Source organism: Lepidochelys kempii, chromosome 2 (assembly GCF_965140265.1).
Source record: "Lepidochelys kempii isolate rLepKem1 chromosome 2, rLepKem1.hap2, whole genome shotgun sequence".
NCBI classification, from domain to species: Eukaryota; Metazoa; Chordata; order Testudines; family Cheloniidae; genus Lepidochelys; species Lepidochelys kempii.
Window position 1 is genome coordinate 112,910,369 of NC_133257.1, and position 14,665 is coordinate 112,925,033.

General features: G+C 42.3%; 2 protein-coding genes across 11 annotated transcripts in view; one reads left to right on the plus strand and one right to left on the minus strand.

Annotated features, from left to right (window-relative positions):
* On the minus strand, positions 1-12,922 carry LOC140906987 (tRNA selenocysteine 1-associated protein 1-like). Of its 6 annotated transcripts, none has more exons than XM_073332008.1 (10): positions 12,817-12,922; positions 10,919-11,103; positions 8,227-8,296; positions 7,026-7,102; positions 6,792-6,931; positions 5,958-6,089; positions 4,836-4,955; positions 2,407-2,599; positions 1,520-1,565; positions 1-395 (listed from the first exon to the last, which is right to left on the minus strand). In XM_073332008.1, the coding sequence occupies exons 4-10, from the start codon at positions 7,053-7,055 to the stop codon at positions 259-261; spliced, it is 798 nt and encodes a 265-aa protein (XP_073188109.1). In that variant the 5' UTR covers positions 7,056-7,102; positions 8,227-8,296; positions 10,919-11,103; positions 12,817-12,922; the 3' UTR covers positions 1-258. The 6 variants fall into 6 exon arrangements, with proteins under 6 accessions (XP_073188109.1, XP_073188110.1, XP_073188107.1 ...); XM_073332009.1 differs by lacking the exon at positions 12,817-12,922 and adding an exon at positions 12,371-12,474 and having other exon boundaries at positions 6,792-6,928; XM_073332006.1 differs by lacking the exon at positions 12,817-12,922 and adding an exon at positions 12,371-12,474.
* The window catches only part of PAK1IP1 (PAK1 interacting protein 1), an 18,822-nt gene continuing 16,765 nt past the window's right edge, over positions 12,609-14,665 (plus strand). The window contains exon 1 of one of the 5 annotated variants that reach the window (XM_073332002.1): positions 12,609-12,768. In XM_073332002.1, the coding sequence (XP_073188103.1) occupies positions 12,706-12,768 (63 nt within the window). In that variant the 5' untranslated portion in view covers positions 12,609-12,705. Of the gene's footprint in view, positions 12,824-13,026; positions 13,312-14,665 lie in introns of those variants that run through there. The other 4 variants (XM_073332001.1, XM_073332003.1, XM_073332004.1 and 1 more) reach the window with 4 other exon arrangements.

Below are 14,665 nucleotides of genomic sequence, written 5' to 3' on the forward strand. Positions count from 1 at the left end.
TTTGCAGAAACGAGATTTTATTTACACAAGCAAGTCTATCTTGAGATTCTATTCAACTCTTTACATTTCTAGAATATTTACATGATTTCAAGATGCTTCATGAGTAGAGTGATGAACAAAAATTACAAAGGCTGTCAAAAGCTTAGCAAAACAACCCATCCTTGTGCTTTAAAACTTATGGTCTAGAGTAATGTAGAAGAAATGTAATGTTAGCACCTTGGTCATAACGGTCATGCTATATATTCATGTAAGACACTTTTAGAAAGCATTAGGGATTTCAGAGGTGACCGTATCCAGAGGCTGCCAATGACAATTCATGAGTGAGTCATAGAGTTCTTCACTTCTTTCCATAAATTGTCTGTTCATTTCATCAACATCCAGATGGAGCTGTGGATCTGCAAAAATAAACCCAGTAAATAAAAAAAAAATTGAACCCAGCACTGAAGACCTACACAGGCACATACACAAAAATTAATGGCAAGAGCTTCATATGTGACATGTGGTTACTGTTATTCATTACACCAAACTTTCCAACTCAAAAAACAACCACCAAAAAAACCCTCTGCAATCTGGACTTTAAAATAACCAACATTAAATTACATTAATGCTTAGGGTTAAAGTATGGAGACTACATTACTACTTTGTGAAAAAATCAATTATATTAAAAACACACATGCACAGACTTGTTGAAGGTATTAACCTAAATTATACACCCATCGCTACAAACCTGTGAAATATCACTACCCCTACATTTAAAAAGGAGAGAAAATGCATGCCAGGATATGCTTTCCTAATATCCCAGTATCCAACATACACTTATGTTTCAGGCATGAGGGTGAAAAGTTGCTGAAGGAGTTAGGTTCAAAGTCTTACTTTGACGTTTGGTCAGGTTCAGACAGACAATCATGATAAACAGCAATTCAAGCAGGGGAAGAGCCCTCTGGCATAAGCTAGCATACCATTATGGTTAGATAAATGGTAGGGCATCGCACTTTGTTTGGGATGAGGGGGAAGAGTTCTGTACAAATATATATGTATAACAGATGTCTCTTTTGCTTTTTAGAATAGGATTCTGTTAAGCAGTACTGATATTAAACATGCTGTAAAAGATTTATGAACCCTGTTTTCTACTGAGATTTTTTAAAGCAGAGTCAAGGCTGTAAAAAGCTAGAGAAGTTATGATAAGGTGGACAATAACACATGGATGAAAATTAGCAGAGTGGGACAAAAGACTATTTCGTCTTCATGTAAGAGCAAATTAGAAGAAAGTCATTTGTCATAAAGAGTGCCAAGTCTGAAAACTCCTAATTTTACATACAATGTAAATTACGTTACATTCCCAACTTGTTGACCTCTGTGCCAGTATTTAGAATAGCTCATTTGGAAATGCGAATGCAACATTTGTAAAGATATTTTTCATGAACTAGCACTACTTTGTCAGCAGTTTTGTATAGAAATTTTATAACACTAGATATTATTAGAACCAAACAATCTGGAAATATGACAGCATTAGCCTTACCTTCAGTTATTAGTTCATCATTGCTTTCAGCCACAGTTGGGGTCTCCTGAAACAAACAAGAATATGTCTATGTTAGTTTTATAGAAGTGTAATCATTATCAATTCCAGGTTCTCCAGAAATTTTTACATTCAATTATCTGAAAAAAGGATTTTCAATGCATGCATGCATCTTCATTTAAAAAAAAAAAAAAAAAGTTAAAAGCTGTGAAAAAAATGGGGTTTTTCCAACCTCAAGCCATTTCCTTTCTAAAAAATAGACATTCAGGAGAAAGCCAATTTAATAGTTAAGTATGGCTTAGAACAGGGGTTCTCAAACTGGGGGTCGGGACCCTTCAGGGGGTCACGAGGTTAATGGGGGGGGCGGTTGCAAGCTATCAGTCTCCACCCCAAACCCCACTTTGCCTCCAGCATTTATAATGGTGTTAAATATATAAAACAAGAGTTTTTAATTTATAAGGGGGGGAATTGCACTCTGAGGCTTGCTATGTGAAAGGGGTCACCAGTACAAAAAACTTTGAGAACCACTGGCTTAGAACAACTAGAGAATTAAACTATGTGCCTTATGGACAGACTTATTAGGATAAAAAAATTACATACAGATAATGTTATCAGAATCACATTTGGCAAATAAATAAATAATGCAAGGACAAATGGTACACATTTAGAGGATTATAGAGGTCTAATACTAGAGAAGTTTATCACATTAAGGCTTGGATATTCTGACTGCCATTTAGTCCTTATTTTACACATTATCACAGGATTTAAGCATGGTTTCCATGTTAAAACCAAAGGGGGGAAAATGACATACAACTCTGTTATAAATTAATTATGTAATTTAAGATTTTGGGAAGAACTTATCTTCAATGTAAATTCAGTAAGATCAATACCTCAAATACAGCTGGAGTCAGAATTGAGTCTCCTATAGCAGAATCTCCAACAGCTTGCATGTTGTCATAGGAAGGATAGCTATAGTTGTAATCAGCATAAGGATCGTAACCCCACTGTGAGTAGTAGTTCTGATAATCTTGATAATAATCATTATAGTTATAGGACTGATACCGCTGGAATTCTGCTTTCATTCTAAAAACATATTTAAAAGTTTATAATTAGAATTTAAGAACTGGATGTAAACTGATTTTAGTTTAAAATTAAACAATTTAGTAAGTCTTTGTACATCAAATTATGATGGTGAACATTTCTCTGAAAAAGTTGCCAGAAATGAAAGGGTGAGGAAAATCACTGCACAGTGCTTTTCATCTGTGTTTATACAGAAGTAAATGGTCTCACCTCTGCCAATACCAATAGTAATTACTATCCTGAGTAAAATCCAAATCCATGAAACTATTACTACTTCTATCCATTTACTTTAAAGTAAGTTTCAGTGTCAGCATAAACACAGTTTCTGCAGCTAAAGTCTAGTGCTCTGCTATAAATTGGTTAAGTAGTACTTGTCAAACAGCTATCAAGTACAGCTGCTTTAAAGCTACGTTCTGTTTTATTTAGCCCTTTATGTTTTGCTTGGCTAATTACTAAATCTTTGTTCTAGGGGGAAAAAAAACAAAAAATCCCAAAGAGAACAGATTACATTTTAAGGAGCATCTGAAACTTCTGGGATTTTATTTCTTTTAAAAAAAAAAACAAAAACAAAAAAAAACCCACCTCACATATCCCCCCTCCCACACACACTCCGCCTGAACTTGTTTTGCACAGAGACTGGTTTGGCATTCAGCAGCTGCCAGGGTTTTTTTTCCCATCTGAAGTTATAATCTTGTTTGTGACAATCATTGCCACAACAATTTATGAAGTCAGAAGTGGAGAATAAGCAGCAAAAGCACAAACTCTAAAAAGGAGCCTGATTCATTTACTAATAGAGTGAAGGAAGAAATGTAAAATAGTTTGACAATTTTTTCTTCAGAAAAATTAGAAAACTCCCTATTTTAGATTCATCTGATACTCATTGATCATTATACACTATACAATGAAGTCAGATGGACTGATTGCACATTCCAGAGACACATCAGATTTTCCATATTTAATACCCAATTCTAAATGTGGCCCTGTGCAGGCAGACTCCTGTACTTGTAGGTCCCCATTTATTTTCATAGTTCTCTACACAGACACAGAAAAGCCAGTTGTACAGTCTGCACCTTAACAAAGAAAGCAAATCTAAAATAAACCAAAATAAAGTAAAACCTCTAGTTTAAACCTAAATTTGAAACAGATTAAATGTCTCCTGGGTAATGTCTTCCAGATTTTAAATTTTTTTTTTTTTTAAAAAGGCACAGAAGTCAACCAGTCTGCCATTACTAAACTAGAAATATAAATCAATATAGGACCTACACATAAGTGCCTTTGTCATGAAAAGAAAAGGAGTACTTGTGGCACCTTAGAGACTAACCAATTTATTTGAGCATAAGCTTTCGTAAGCTACAGCTCACTTCATCGGATGTATACTGTGGAAAGTGTAGAAGATCTTTTTATATACACACAAAGCATGAAAAAATAATAAAAGAAAATTTTTTCATGAGCTTTTTCATGAAAAATTCATGAAATTTTTTCAAAGAGCTTTCCTCCTCTTTGTTACATGCTATTTCACCCATGTACTGGATGAAACCGTATGTCAATTTGATATCAATCTACCCAAACCTAACTGGTAAAAGCGGGGATTGCCTCAAAAAGTGCCTATCACTGACCAAGAGTTTAGGAGGCAGAACAAGGAACCTTTAAGAGTGATTCACAGTCCTCACTTGCATGTTAAGAGCTTCAAAGTCAGGAATCCTTGGAGAGCAAAGAACATTGATGGAAATTGGTGTATTTTCTGTATATCGCATTTGGGATCTGATTTTGGCTTTTGTACTATAGACTTTTTTTTTTTGTTCTCCCTGCTTAAGAATGCTCCCTCACTTCACCAGATCACTGTAAAATAAACCCGGTACTATTTTCACTGGAAAAATCTTTATTTACTCCCTAAGGCCCTGAAATAACTTATGATGTGCTTAACTTTGCTATTATGAATAGCCACATTGATTTCAGGGGGACTACTCACAGTAGTAAAGTTAAACACATGCTCATTTAGGTGCTTTTGAAAAAATTTACCCCAGAATTCTGGCCAGGCTCTAGGTACCTCATGGTTACCAGACAGGAAAAGCAGATGGAGGAGCACTAAATAGAAGAACTGCAAAACTAGATCCTTTATATCATGAAATATGGGATGACACCACCATTACAGTAGATGACATATGGTTTGACAAGGTGAAGCTACAAGTGTTTAATGACTACCTTTAATTCCTGCATCAGTACAAGACTGATTCATTACCTTTTAGAAATTCCTATACTCAGTCGGATTCGTTTTCCACCTAGACCTGGTGCATTTTGGCAGTCTTGCAGTGCTCTCATCTGATCACCTTGTTCACCAAATCTGACAAAGCCATACCCCCTGCAAATTCCAAAATGTAGAGATTTTAGTAATTCCACTATACACAGCATTATAACAGAGTTAATAAGTTTAGTGTTGTCTTCTGCAGACAAACCCCTTATTTAGCATTGTAGTTACTATGGCTTACAGTACATATTTGCTTTCTACCTGGTTTGTTTATTTTTAAACACCCATGCTAAATGCTTTCTCTCAGAACTCAAACTTGTGTCAAAAAGCAAATACTGACAGCTGACTGCAGTCAGATTAATAGAGCAAGTTTCTTTTAATGGTGGTTCTCAACAAAAGAATAATTAATTAAAAATAATGTAGTTACCGGTGTATCATATTAATGGAGTATATGGCAACTGATTTACCCACATCCTCAATTAGTGTTAACCAAGAGCTATCACTTTACAGTACTTAGCCTTTTAAGAAGAAAAGTTCACTTTCTCCGTATTTTGTGTTTCTTGCCCCCAAAGTGTACTGTGATCTTAATAGAGAACCAGCAACAAAGAGTTATAGTCCCAGTCCTGCCACTGATCCATTGGGTGGCCCTGGGCAAGTCACGGGCTCTTTTTGCTGCTGGTATAAGCAGGTTCAACTCCACTGACTTCAGTTTATGTGGCCCCTTGTCTATTTTCCCCATCCAACAAATGGGGATAATTCTTAGCCCTCAGTACCGCACTTGATTATGCGTAGGTGCACTGCTGGGCAGGAGCAGAGCCCCATTAATTCAATGTACATCTTCTTTGCCTCCCCAGGTACATTTTCTGGAATGCAAATATGTGCCTAGTGAAATCACAATTTAGCCTATTACGTGCCCAATCCAGACAAAGACTTGAAATCGCACAAGGGATTTTCCTCTAATATTGCTTTGTTTATAGACTCTAACTTCTGTTCTACCTTCTCTTTGCTTTGGGAAAAAACACAGAAACATGATCCAGGTTTAAGTTTGACAAAGTGGTTTACAAATAACAGTCTACACTCCTTTTATCAGCAGCATTTTGATTGTGTAAAAATTACCTGGAGTATCCCAATAGGTCTGTGGCTATTTTGCAGTCAATGCATGTAGGATACCTTTTCACAAAATAATCATAGAGCTGAAAATCATCCACTTCAGGAGTTAGCTCTCCTACAACTATTGAGAAATCTGGTCTAAAAAGGATTGAAAAGAAATAATTAGATTGCAAGAATATTGAAATCTTAAGAGACTGCTCAGAAAGCTATTAAGTTATTGCATATAACTATGGGACTAATCCTGCAAACACCATGGTCTTCTATAGCACTACACACTGTAGTGATCATTGTACTTGGCAGTGTACAAATTTGAAAGATCGGTCCAAATCTTGTAGTACTGTACAACCACTGTGGTGCAATATGCTCAAAGCTGAGTCCAGCCTACTGCTCTAGCTAAACAGGCTTTACTTCTGCTTTGAGAGTGAGCAGATGTCCAAGTCAATCCACCTTTTAAAAAAAACAAAAAAAACAAACAAACTCTGATTGGATTTTACTATGTCTTAGTTAAGAGGAAAGAAGAGGAGTGATAAAAATACCAGCAACAAATGAATAAATGCATAGTTTATGGATCTCAAAGTACTAAGTAAAAAGATAACCCCAAAAATATACGCTATTGGTGTCACTCACATTTCAGCAAAGATTTAATAGCAGAGTGGTGTAATGAAATCTCATTACAAAGACTTACTTTTACAAAATATACCAGCATAAACAATACTTGGCACTTACATAAGAACCTCCATTTAAGAATCTCAAAGAATTTGTTCAGTGTTCACTATTGATTTAAATGGATTATTATGGACAGGGGCTTGTTCTTTTGTTCTGTTTCAAGAGTTTTTTTACCTGATTGGAAGATTAACAACACTAACATAGTCTGTTCTTCCTGCTTTTATTTTGTTCTTTTTCTTTCGTTTTTTCTGTGGTCCTCTCCACCAGCTATAGGTTTGTAGGGACTCTCTTTTGTGCTTTCCCATTGTATCCTGCTGGGATGAAAAAAAAAAAGCTTTATAGTACTTAGTCTCGTTTAAATTCCTCCCACCCACTCCCCATCACCACAGGTGATTTCCCCATATTCACCTTGCCCTTGAAAGAAGCCTGGGGTCCCATCTCTCCCTCCGCCTCCCATGAGGGAAAGCAGCCTCTGGGGAAAATGCCTGGCAAAAATAACAGAGCCAAAGGATTGTATGAACAGCCATATTCCCCTGACTTGTCAAGCTGGCTAAAGGATTGAAAGCTTCCTCTTGGAATTAAAAAAAAATAAAATAAAGCAGTTATCCTTTAGATGCTGGCCAATCCTAAATGTTAATCACTTTAAGGACCGGACTGCGCCTAAGCGTTCTGTAGGACTTGCTAGAGCAATGTCTCTCAATGACCAGTCTGTGGACCAGCGCTAGTTCCTGAAATCTTCCTGACACAGTTTAGGAAAGCAGCAAGCTGGTCACCGGCATAAAAAAGGTTGAGAAACACTGTGCTAGAGCACTCTAGTAGCATTTTTTTGGGTGACTGAAAGACACAGCTAGGTCATCACTCTTGCCTAAAATGAGCCTCAACTGGCCCTGCTTCCCTTTTGCTGGAAGCTTTTCCCTTCCTGCTGCTGTGAGACACCTCTCCTCACAGCTAGTTGTCAGTCACTCGCTCAGGCCAAGAACCAAGAGGAGGTTGGTAGATGTGATGCAAGGGGAAAGCAGGCGAGGGACAGATAAACTCTAGTTTGGAGCCCAGGGGAACTCATGCCCAGATGCAGGGCAAAGAAGAAACAGGCACAAAGCATGCCTCACTCAAAAAAGAGGAAGGAGGTAGGGCAACTACAAAGAGAAGAGAAGAAGGGAGATGATGGTAGAGTTAACGCAGGTCATGTTCCTCACCTTAGAATCTTAAGAATGAGGATTCTCATCCTTAGGGCTCCAAGAGTTAATACATTTGGTATTTATCAATAAATTTTACTTACTAGAAGTAGAACGTTAATGTCTGTGTGAGTGCTTGCATATATCCTGCTCAGAGAGTGTTACAGGCAAGCCCCTCCATGAGAACTGACTTTTAAACAATGAGAAGTCCAATGCTTCATGTCAGGTCCCCCAACCTGCTTCAGTTGATATAATTAGGTTTCCAGAGTAGGGGAGAGTAATTAATTAGCAAATTACCTGAAGGAAGCACAGGGCTAGAATCCACCTACTCAGAGAAACTATTTTAGTTTTATATTTGCTAAGAATTCTGGATATGGTTTAGTATCCCTCCTAAGCACTGTGGACCTCAACTTGTTCTCACCAGATGATCTTACCTGGTTTGCCACTGTTCAGAAGTTTTCTTCACAAGGAATGCTGCACTGCTTCACAATTTATTCTGATCCTCTATTTAAAGAAAAAGGGGAGGAGAGGAGAAGCTTTTATGAAAAGTAATTCAACTAAAAAAAAATGGTTGCTGCACAGCTAAGAACTTGTTCACCTTCTCTTAAATCAGATTTAACTTGAGGAATTTTGAAAGGTTCCAGAGCTCAGACTTGCATTGCAAAAGCCTCACCTTAATACACCTATGCAGACGACTGCTATTGGCAACCATTGATTATTTGTGGATCAAATAATCATTGCATCATATCATGACACAGCTTGACTTGGGGATAACCTGGAATGACCAGACATATCCTTTCTATTCACCAAGACCAGTAATTATCTTTCAACTTCTCTATTCTAGAGGACAGTTGTGAGTTTTTATTCTTATTCCACCACTGCCTCAAGGTTTTCCATATATATCTGGCCACACCCTACTATTATTTTAAACATGTGTTTGGTTGGTGGGGGATATAAGGTCAGCTTAGAAGTGAGGAAAGATCTATTATCCAAAAGCTTAAAAAGATCGCTAGCTCATTTTTATGGGCCTTTGAGGTTTTCTTGGTTCTTCCTCTCTTTGGGCCAAATTCAAAGGTGCCTTGGTTGGTGGTGTAAATTACAAATCAATAAGAGAGTGCAGAGTGGTACATATGGAAGAGGCACCTGTAGCAGTAAAAGAAACAAGACAGTATAAAGTAAAGCAGAGGGAGAATTTTGCCCTCCTGTATCTTTTCTAGCTACCCCCCTTCTGCCAGCTTGGTATGTAAATTTCACCCTCTTACTGACTTGTAACTTACATAGCCATTTAGCCACCTAGGAATTTAGCCTCTCATTATTATTTGTATTACAATAGCGGCCAAAGGCCCATGCTAGGGCTACAGCTTTGTGCAGTTATGTCGTTAGTTTCAATGCCTTTTCCCTTTAGCTCACTCACTTGCTCTATACAATTTTTAAGGAAAATCTGAAATAGCTATTCACTATGTATTTTCTTTTAAATCACCTCACTAGTCAATGTTAGGGATAAGAGCATGTCACTGCACACAGCACTTTCTCTCACAACAATTTTTTTAAACTCTGTTACTCCATTGCAAATGATTTTTACATTCAGTACTTTGTACATTTTAATAAATGCTTGCCTGATGAAATTTCACCCCGTATTATTCCACATAACAGATTTTGTAACATATTACCCTAAAGTGGGATCTATGTGGCAAAATACATAGTACATCTTTCATTCTAATGACTAGGGGAACTATCGTGAATTTAGTAAATCACAACAGTAACTCAGTTTGAAAACTGTTAAAACCCTGGTACTGCGAAGACTTAGCTTGTCTACATATGGAATTATTCAGGAACAGCAACTGTCCTTTAAATTCACAACGTGCCTTAAGGCAAATTAATTTTCATGTGTAGACAAGCCCTTAAACACACACAAAACTTTGCAAGAGGTGAGTAGTCCCACTGACTTCAGTGGGACTATTCACATGAATAGTCATTCACATGCTTTAATCCAGTGGTCGCCAACCAGTCAATTGCAATCGACTGGTCGATCCTGGGGACTCCCCCAATCAATCACGATCTCTGGTGGTGTTGTGGGGCTGCTGCTAGGCAGGCAGGGAGCAAGCCTTGGTCCCACACGCTCCCAGAAGCGGCCAGCACAGCCCCACGGCCCCCCCTTTTGGGGGGGGGGGGCAGGGGTCTCCTGACATTGCTCCTGCCTGCGAGCGCTGCCGCCACAGCTCCCATTGGCCGGGAATGGGGAACTGGGGCCAATGGGAGCTGAGGGGGCGGTGCTGGCAGAGAGGGACAGTGTTCGGAGCTACATGCCCTCTGCGCCCCCCCCGCCGCATGGGCTACAGGAGCGCGTTGGCCCCTTCTAGGAGCAGCATGGGACCAGGGCAGGCAGGAACCCTGCCTTAACCTTGTTGTACCGCAAACCAGGAGCCACCCACGATAAGTGCTACCCTGCGGGAGGCCACACCACAATCCCCTCCTGGAGCCAGCACCCCAAACCCCATCCTGCACCCCAATCCCAGACCCAGCCCTGACCTCCCTCCCAGAGCCAGCACCCCATACCCCCTCCTAGAGCTTGCACCCCAACTCCCCGCCCCACACTCAGCCCGGAGCCCCCTCCCACACTGTGAACCCCTTGGCCCCAGCCCAGAGCCCACTCCCCCTCCTGAACCCCAACCCCCTGCCCGGTTAAAGTGAGTCAAGATGGGGGAGAGTGAGCAGGGCAGGGCAGGGCCTGGGGAAGGGGTGGATCCTGGGTTACGCTTAGATTCAAAAAGTGATCTTGGGCATAAAAAGGTTGGAGACCACTGCTTTAATCTTTTCAGGAGCAGCACTTCACTTTGAATTTCAGCAATTAATTTTTTAACAATATGGGAGACTTTACAACAGCACTCTACTATTAACTTTTCTGATACAGATGGATGTCATTTTGCACAAATTATGAAATGCACAGATTAGCAAAATGTGCATCAGCAAGGTTTTACTATAGTTCTGCTATTTAAAGAGACAGAGCCAACAAAATTTCACTTTTGTATAAAAAAATAAAATCAAAAAAGTTCTAATACTAGGCCTTTAGATTAAAAACTGTCCAATTTACTTGTGACCATTTATGCGGTTTGTTTTTGGACTTACCACTCTGTGTGAACATTTAATTCAAGCTGCAGCACAATAAAAAAGCAATTTGACCGCAGAAAAATTGAGTCAGAAAAAAAAGTGATGCAATAATATCTTGATCACAGTTATCATGGTCTTCTATATGAAACAATAATTTTGGTATTTTATTCTCTGAGCTTGATAGTTGTCATTTGATCTTTTCACTGCAATTCAAAACAAATTTTTAAAAAAGTTAGAGGTATACACATTAATAGGATACATCATTTATTCATACTAACATTAGCTACATAGGTAATTTACCATTTAGTTATTAAGGTCCCAATCCTGGAAAGACTTTCATGCTTAACTTCAAGTATTTGACTCCAATAGTGCTACTCAATGGGACTACTCATGTTTAACTTTAAGCATGCACATAAGGGCTTGTATGTATCTGAAAGTTTTGTCTCTTTAATTATACTCATGTAGTTAAAATGTCAAAAATACCTTAGGGTGAATGTAATTATATTTGTATCAAAATGCTTAGACTAGTATAACTTATTCTGGGTTGGGAAGGAAAATAAGGTATACCAGTATAAAGCACTTTTATACATGTCTAACTGCATCCAAAATATGGCTTATAGCTGTATAGGTGGAAAAATCACACCCGCTAACTGAAGTCCTATCAGTAAAACTTTTCTAGTGTAGACCAAGCCTAACTTTTTCAGGCAGTAGCATGAAGGAAAGATTTTTAAAAGTAAGACCATTTAAAAAAAACAAACAAAACAAAAAAGGACCATTATGAGATTAATGTTGCATAAATATCCTTAATTCCTGTTCTTTTTTCTGACTTTATAGTAAAATGGAAAAACCATGGCCAGTGAATCACATATTCAGAGGCACGTTTAAGACCTCGAAGCTGTACGTCACGAGACAGTAACACAGAGGGGTCACGCTCGGGATGGGTAGGGGTGGGGGTGGGTGCCTTGGGCGAGGCTCAGGGGGGCTGGTTATAGTTGCCTGGCCGGCGCGGGGAAGCTGCTGTTGCCGCCGCCGCCGCTGCCCGGGGTGTGCGCGCGTGACGGTATTTGTGTGGCGCGGCCAAGGCGCAAAGAGCCCCGGGCAGAAGCGTTGAAAGGGTCGGGGGGGGGGGGGGATTTTTTCACTCACTGACCCAGGGCCGCCGTTTGACCCCGAGGGCAGTGACCCGACCCGCACCGGTCCCCCGGACGGATTCCCCCCGTCACTCCCCGCGGCCTCCCGGGAGTGGGGTCAGCGGGCGGAGCTGAGAACGGAGTTGCCATGGGGGGGGGGGGGGAGCCGCCCGCCGGGGGGGGAGGGGCGGCGGCTCCGGGAAAGGCCCCGGGGAAGGACAGGCCCAGGCCCAGACCCCCAGGAGGGGGAGGGGGCGATAATCCTGGGAGCGCGCGCGAGAGAAGCCCACCCGCTTCCCCCCGCTCGCGAACCCCCCCCCGGCCCGGTCCCGGCACTAACGTCTCCCATCCACGGCGTCGCCATAAGGAGCCGTACGGGTCCTACTTCCGCCCCCGCCCGGGACCTCACGCTGAGCTGGCCCCAGCGACGCCTGTTACCCCAACCCCAGGGCCCTACCGCGCCCACAGCCCGCGCCCTCCCTATGCGACTCGGGGACTCCAAGGGATACACCCCGGCTAGGAAACCCGAGGGGTGGGCCTCGGGCTCGGGGGTGTCCGGGCGTTGTCAATTCCGGCTCAGGCAGTGCGTGGCCAGCCCCTGCGACGGGTGGCTGGAAGGACCCCAGGCGTCGCCTCCGAGCGTGGGGGAAGGAGGACCCGGGTCGCGGCGGGGAGATGGAGCTAGTCGGCGGCTGTTACGAGCAGATTCTTTTCGGGTTCGCGGTGCGGCCGGCGGAGGTAACGGCGCCGGGGCGGCAGCTGCTGGGGGGCCCCCCGGTAACTTACCCCGGAGGTGTGTGCGCGCGCGCGCCCGGCCGCTGCTCGCCTCCACGCGGGCTTTAAGCAGGGTGGTTCCGCGCGCCCGCGACGCCGAGGGGTTCCCCCTGCTGGGCGCTCGCGGCCGGGGCCGGTGCGGTGAGCGCTTGGAGCGAGCTGTGAGCCGGGCCGGGCGGGGCTGCTCGCAGCTGATGTGATCAGCGCCGGGGCCCGGCTTGCAGCAGGGGGTGCCGGGAGCTCTGCCTGGGGCCCGCTACAGGCAGCCAACACTGCGCCTCGCTCTCGCTGCCCGTCGCCAGCTCCTTGCCAGCCCTCCCTGCCCCTGGACCCAGCCGCATGCTGGTGCAGCTCCGCATGCCTGGGGGCCTTGTCCCCTGCGGGGCTCTAAAAGCAGGAGCCTTTGCCGCCCGGGTTACCCGGCTGCAGTAGGCATAGCCACGCTCTCTTTGGCCCAGCTACCTCTAGAGGGGCACAGAGCGCCACACTTGTTATGATGATTATTTAGTACGTTTATTGCGGTCCTTAATACCTAACAACCAACCCAGAATGGGGCTCTGTTTTGCTGGGGATTGCCCAGACATAGAACACTAGATGGTCTGTGTTCCGAAGCGTTTACACCCTAACTAGAAAAGACAGACACAGCGGGGTGGAATATACCTGCAGAATGAACTGTGTGATTGCAACTAATGGCACATTAGTTCCACAGTTTATCACCTCTACTTCAGCTACCCAGGGAAGCATCAAGACTGCATAGTAAGGGTGGAGAGGAAGATGTCAAGAATATAGAATCATAGAAGTGTAGGACTGGAAGGGCCCTCAGTATGTCAGCTTGTCCTGTTCTCTGCACTCAAGGCAGGACAAAATAATAACTAGACCATTCCCGACAGGTATTTGGCTAACCTGTTCTTAAAAACCTCCATTGACAAGGATCCCACAACCTCCCGTTTTTCTTAATGTCCAGCCTAAATCTCCCTTGCTACAATGTAAACCCATTGCTTCTTGTCCTATCCTCAGAGGTTAAGGAGAACAGTTTTTCACCTCCTCCTTGTAACAATCTTTTATGTATTTGAAAACTGTTATCATCCTCGCCTTCCCCCAGTCTACTTTTCTCCAAACTAAACAAACCCAGTTTTTCCAATCTTTCCTCACAGGTTACATTTTTTTAGACCTTTAATAATGTTTGTTATTCTCCGCTGGACTTTTTCCAATTTGTTCACTTTTTTCCTGAAATGTATCTCCCGGAACTGGACACAGTTGAGGAGTTATCAGCACTGAGTAGATTGGAAGAATCACTTCTAATGTCTTGCTTACAACAGTCCTGCTGATACATCCCAGAATGATGTTTGCTTTTTTTGCAACAGTGTTACTGTTGACTCTCATTTAGCTTGTGATCCACTGAATAACCCCTTGATTCCTTTCCGCAGTACTCCTTCCTAGGCAGTTATTGCCAAAGTGCTGAAGGAGAAAGGGGAGGACTGGCTTGGATTTTCCTAAGAGCCTCAACTTGTCTCTTTCTTCTGGAAACTGTAGAACCTTTTTCCACACAGCACCAATCCATCTGCATCACTAGTCACAAGGGAAGCTCTGGAGAGTGGAGAAGTTGTGGGGAGGGTATTGTCACCATAAAAGATTTATTTTCTTAATCATTTACATGTTTTACTTTTGGCTTGACTCAGATTTAGATGTAGAGGCCCTCAATGAGGATAGTCGTCGTCTCTTGGCTATCTGCTCCTGGCGTTTGTCTTTGACCTCCCTCATTCTCTTAGCCAAAAGCTTAGTATATTCTGCTGCTTCCTCCTTGGTCTTCTGAGTTTGTTGCTGCTTTAGAGCAATACATCTGAGTTGTTAGGTTGATGGT

Coding starts and splice junctions, on each gene's coding strand:
- LOC140906987 (XM_073332008.1), bottom strand. CDS start 7,055: ATGGGACCCCAGGCTTCTTTCAAGGGCAAG. Junction 6,932..7,025: donor AGGCTTCTTTCAAGGGCAAG/GTGAATATGGGG, acceptor TTTTCATCCCAG/CAGGATACAATGGGAAAGCA. Junction 396..1,519: donor TGATGAACTAATAACTGAAG/GTAAGGCTAATG, acceptor TTATTTTTGCAG/ATCCACAGCTCCATCTGGAT.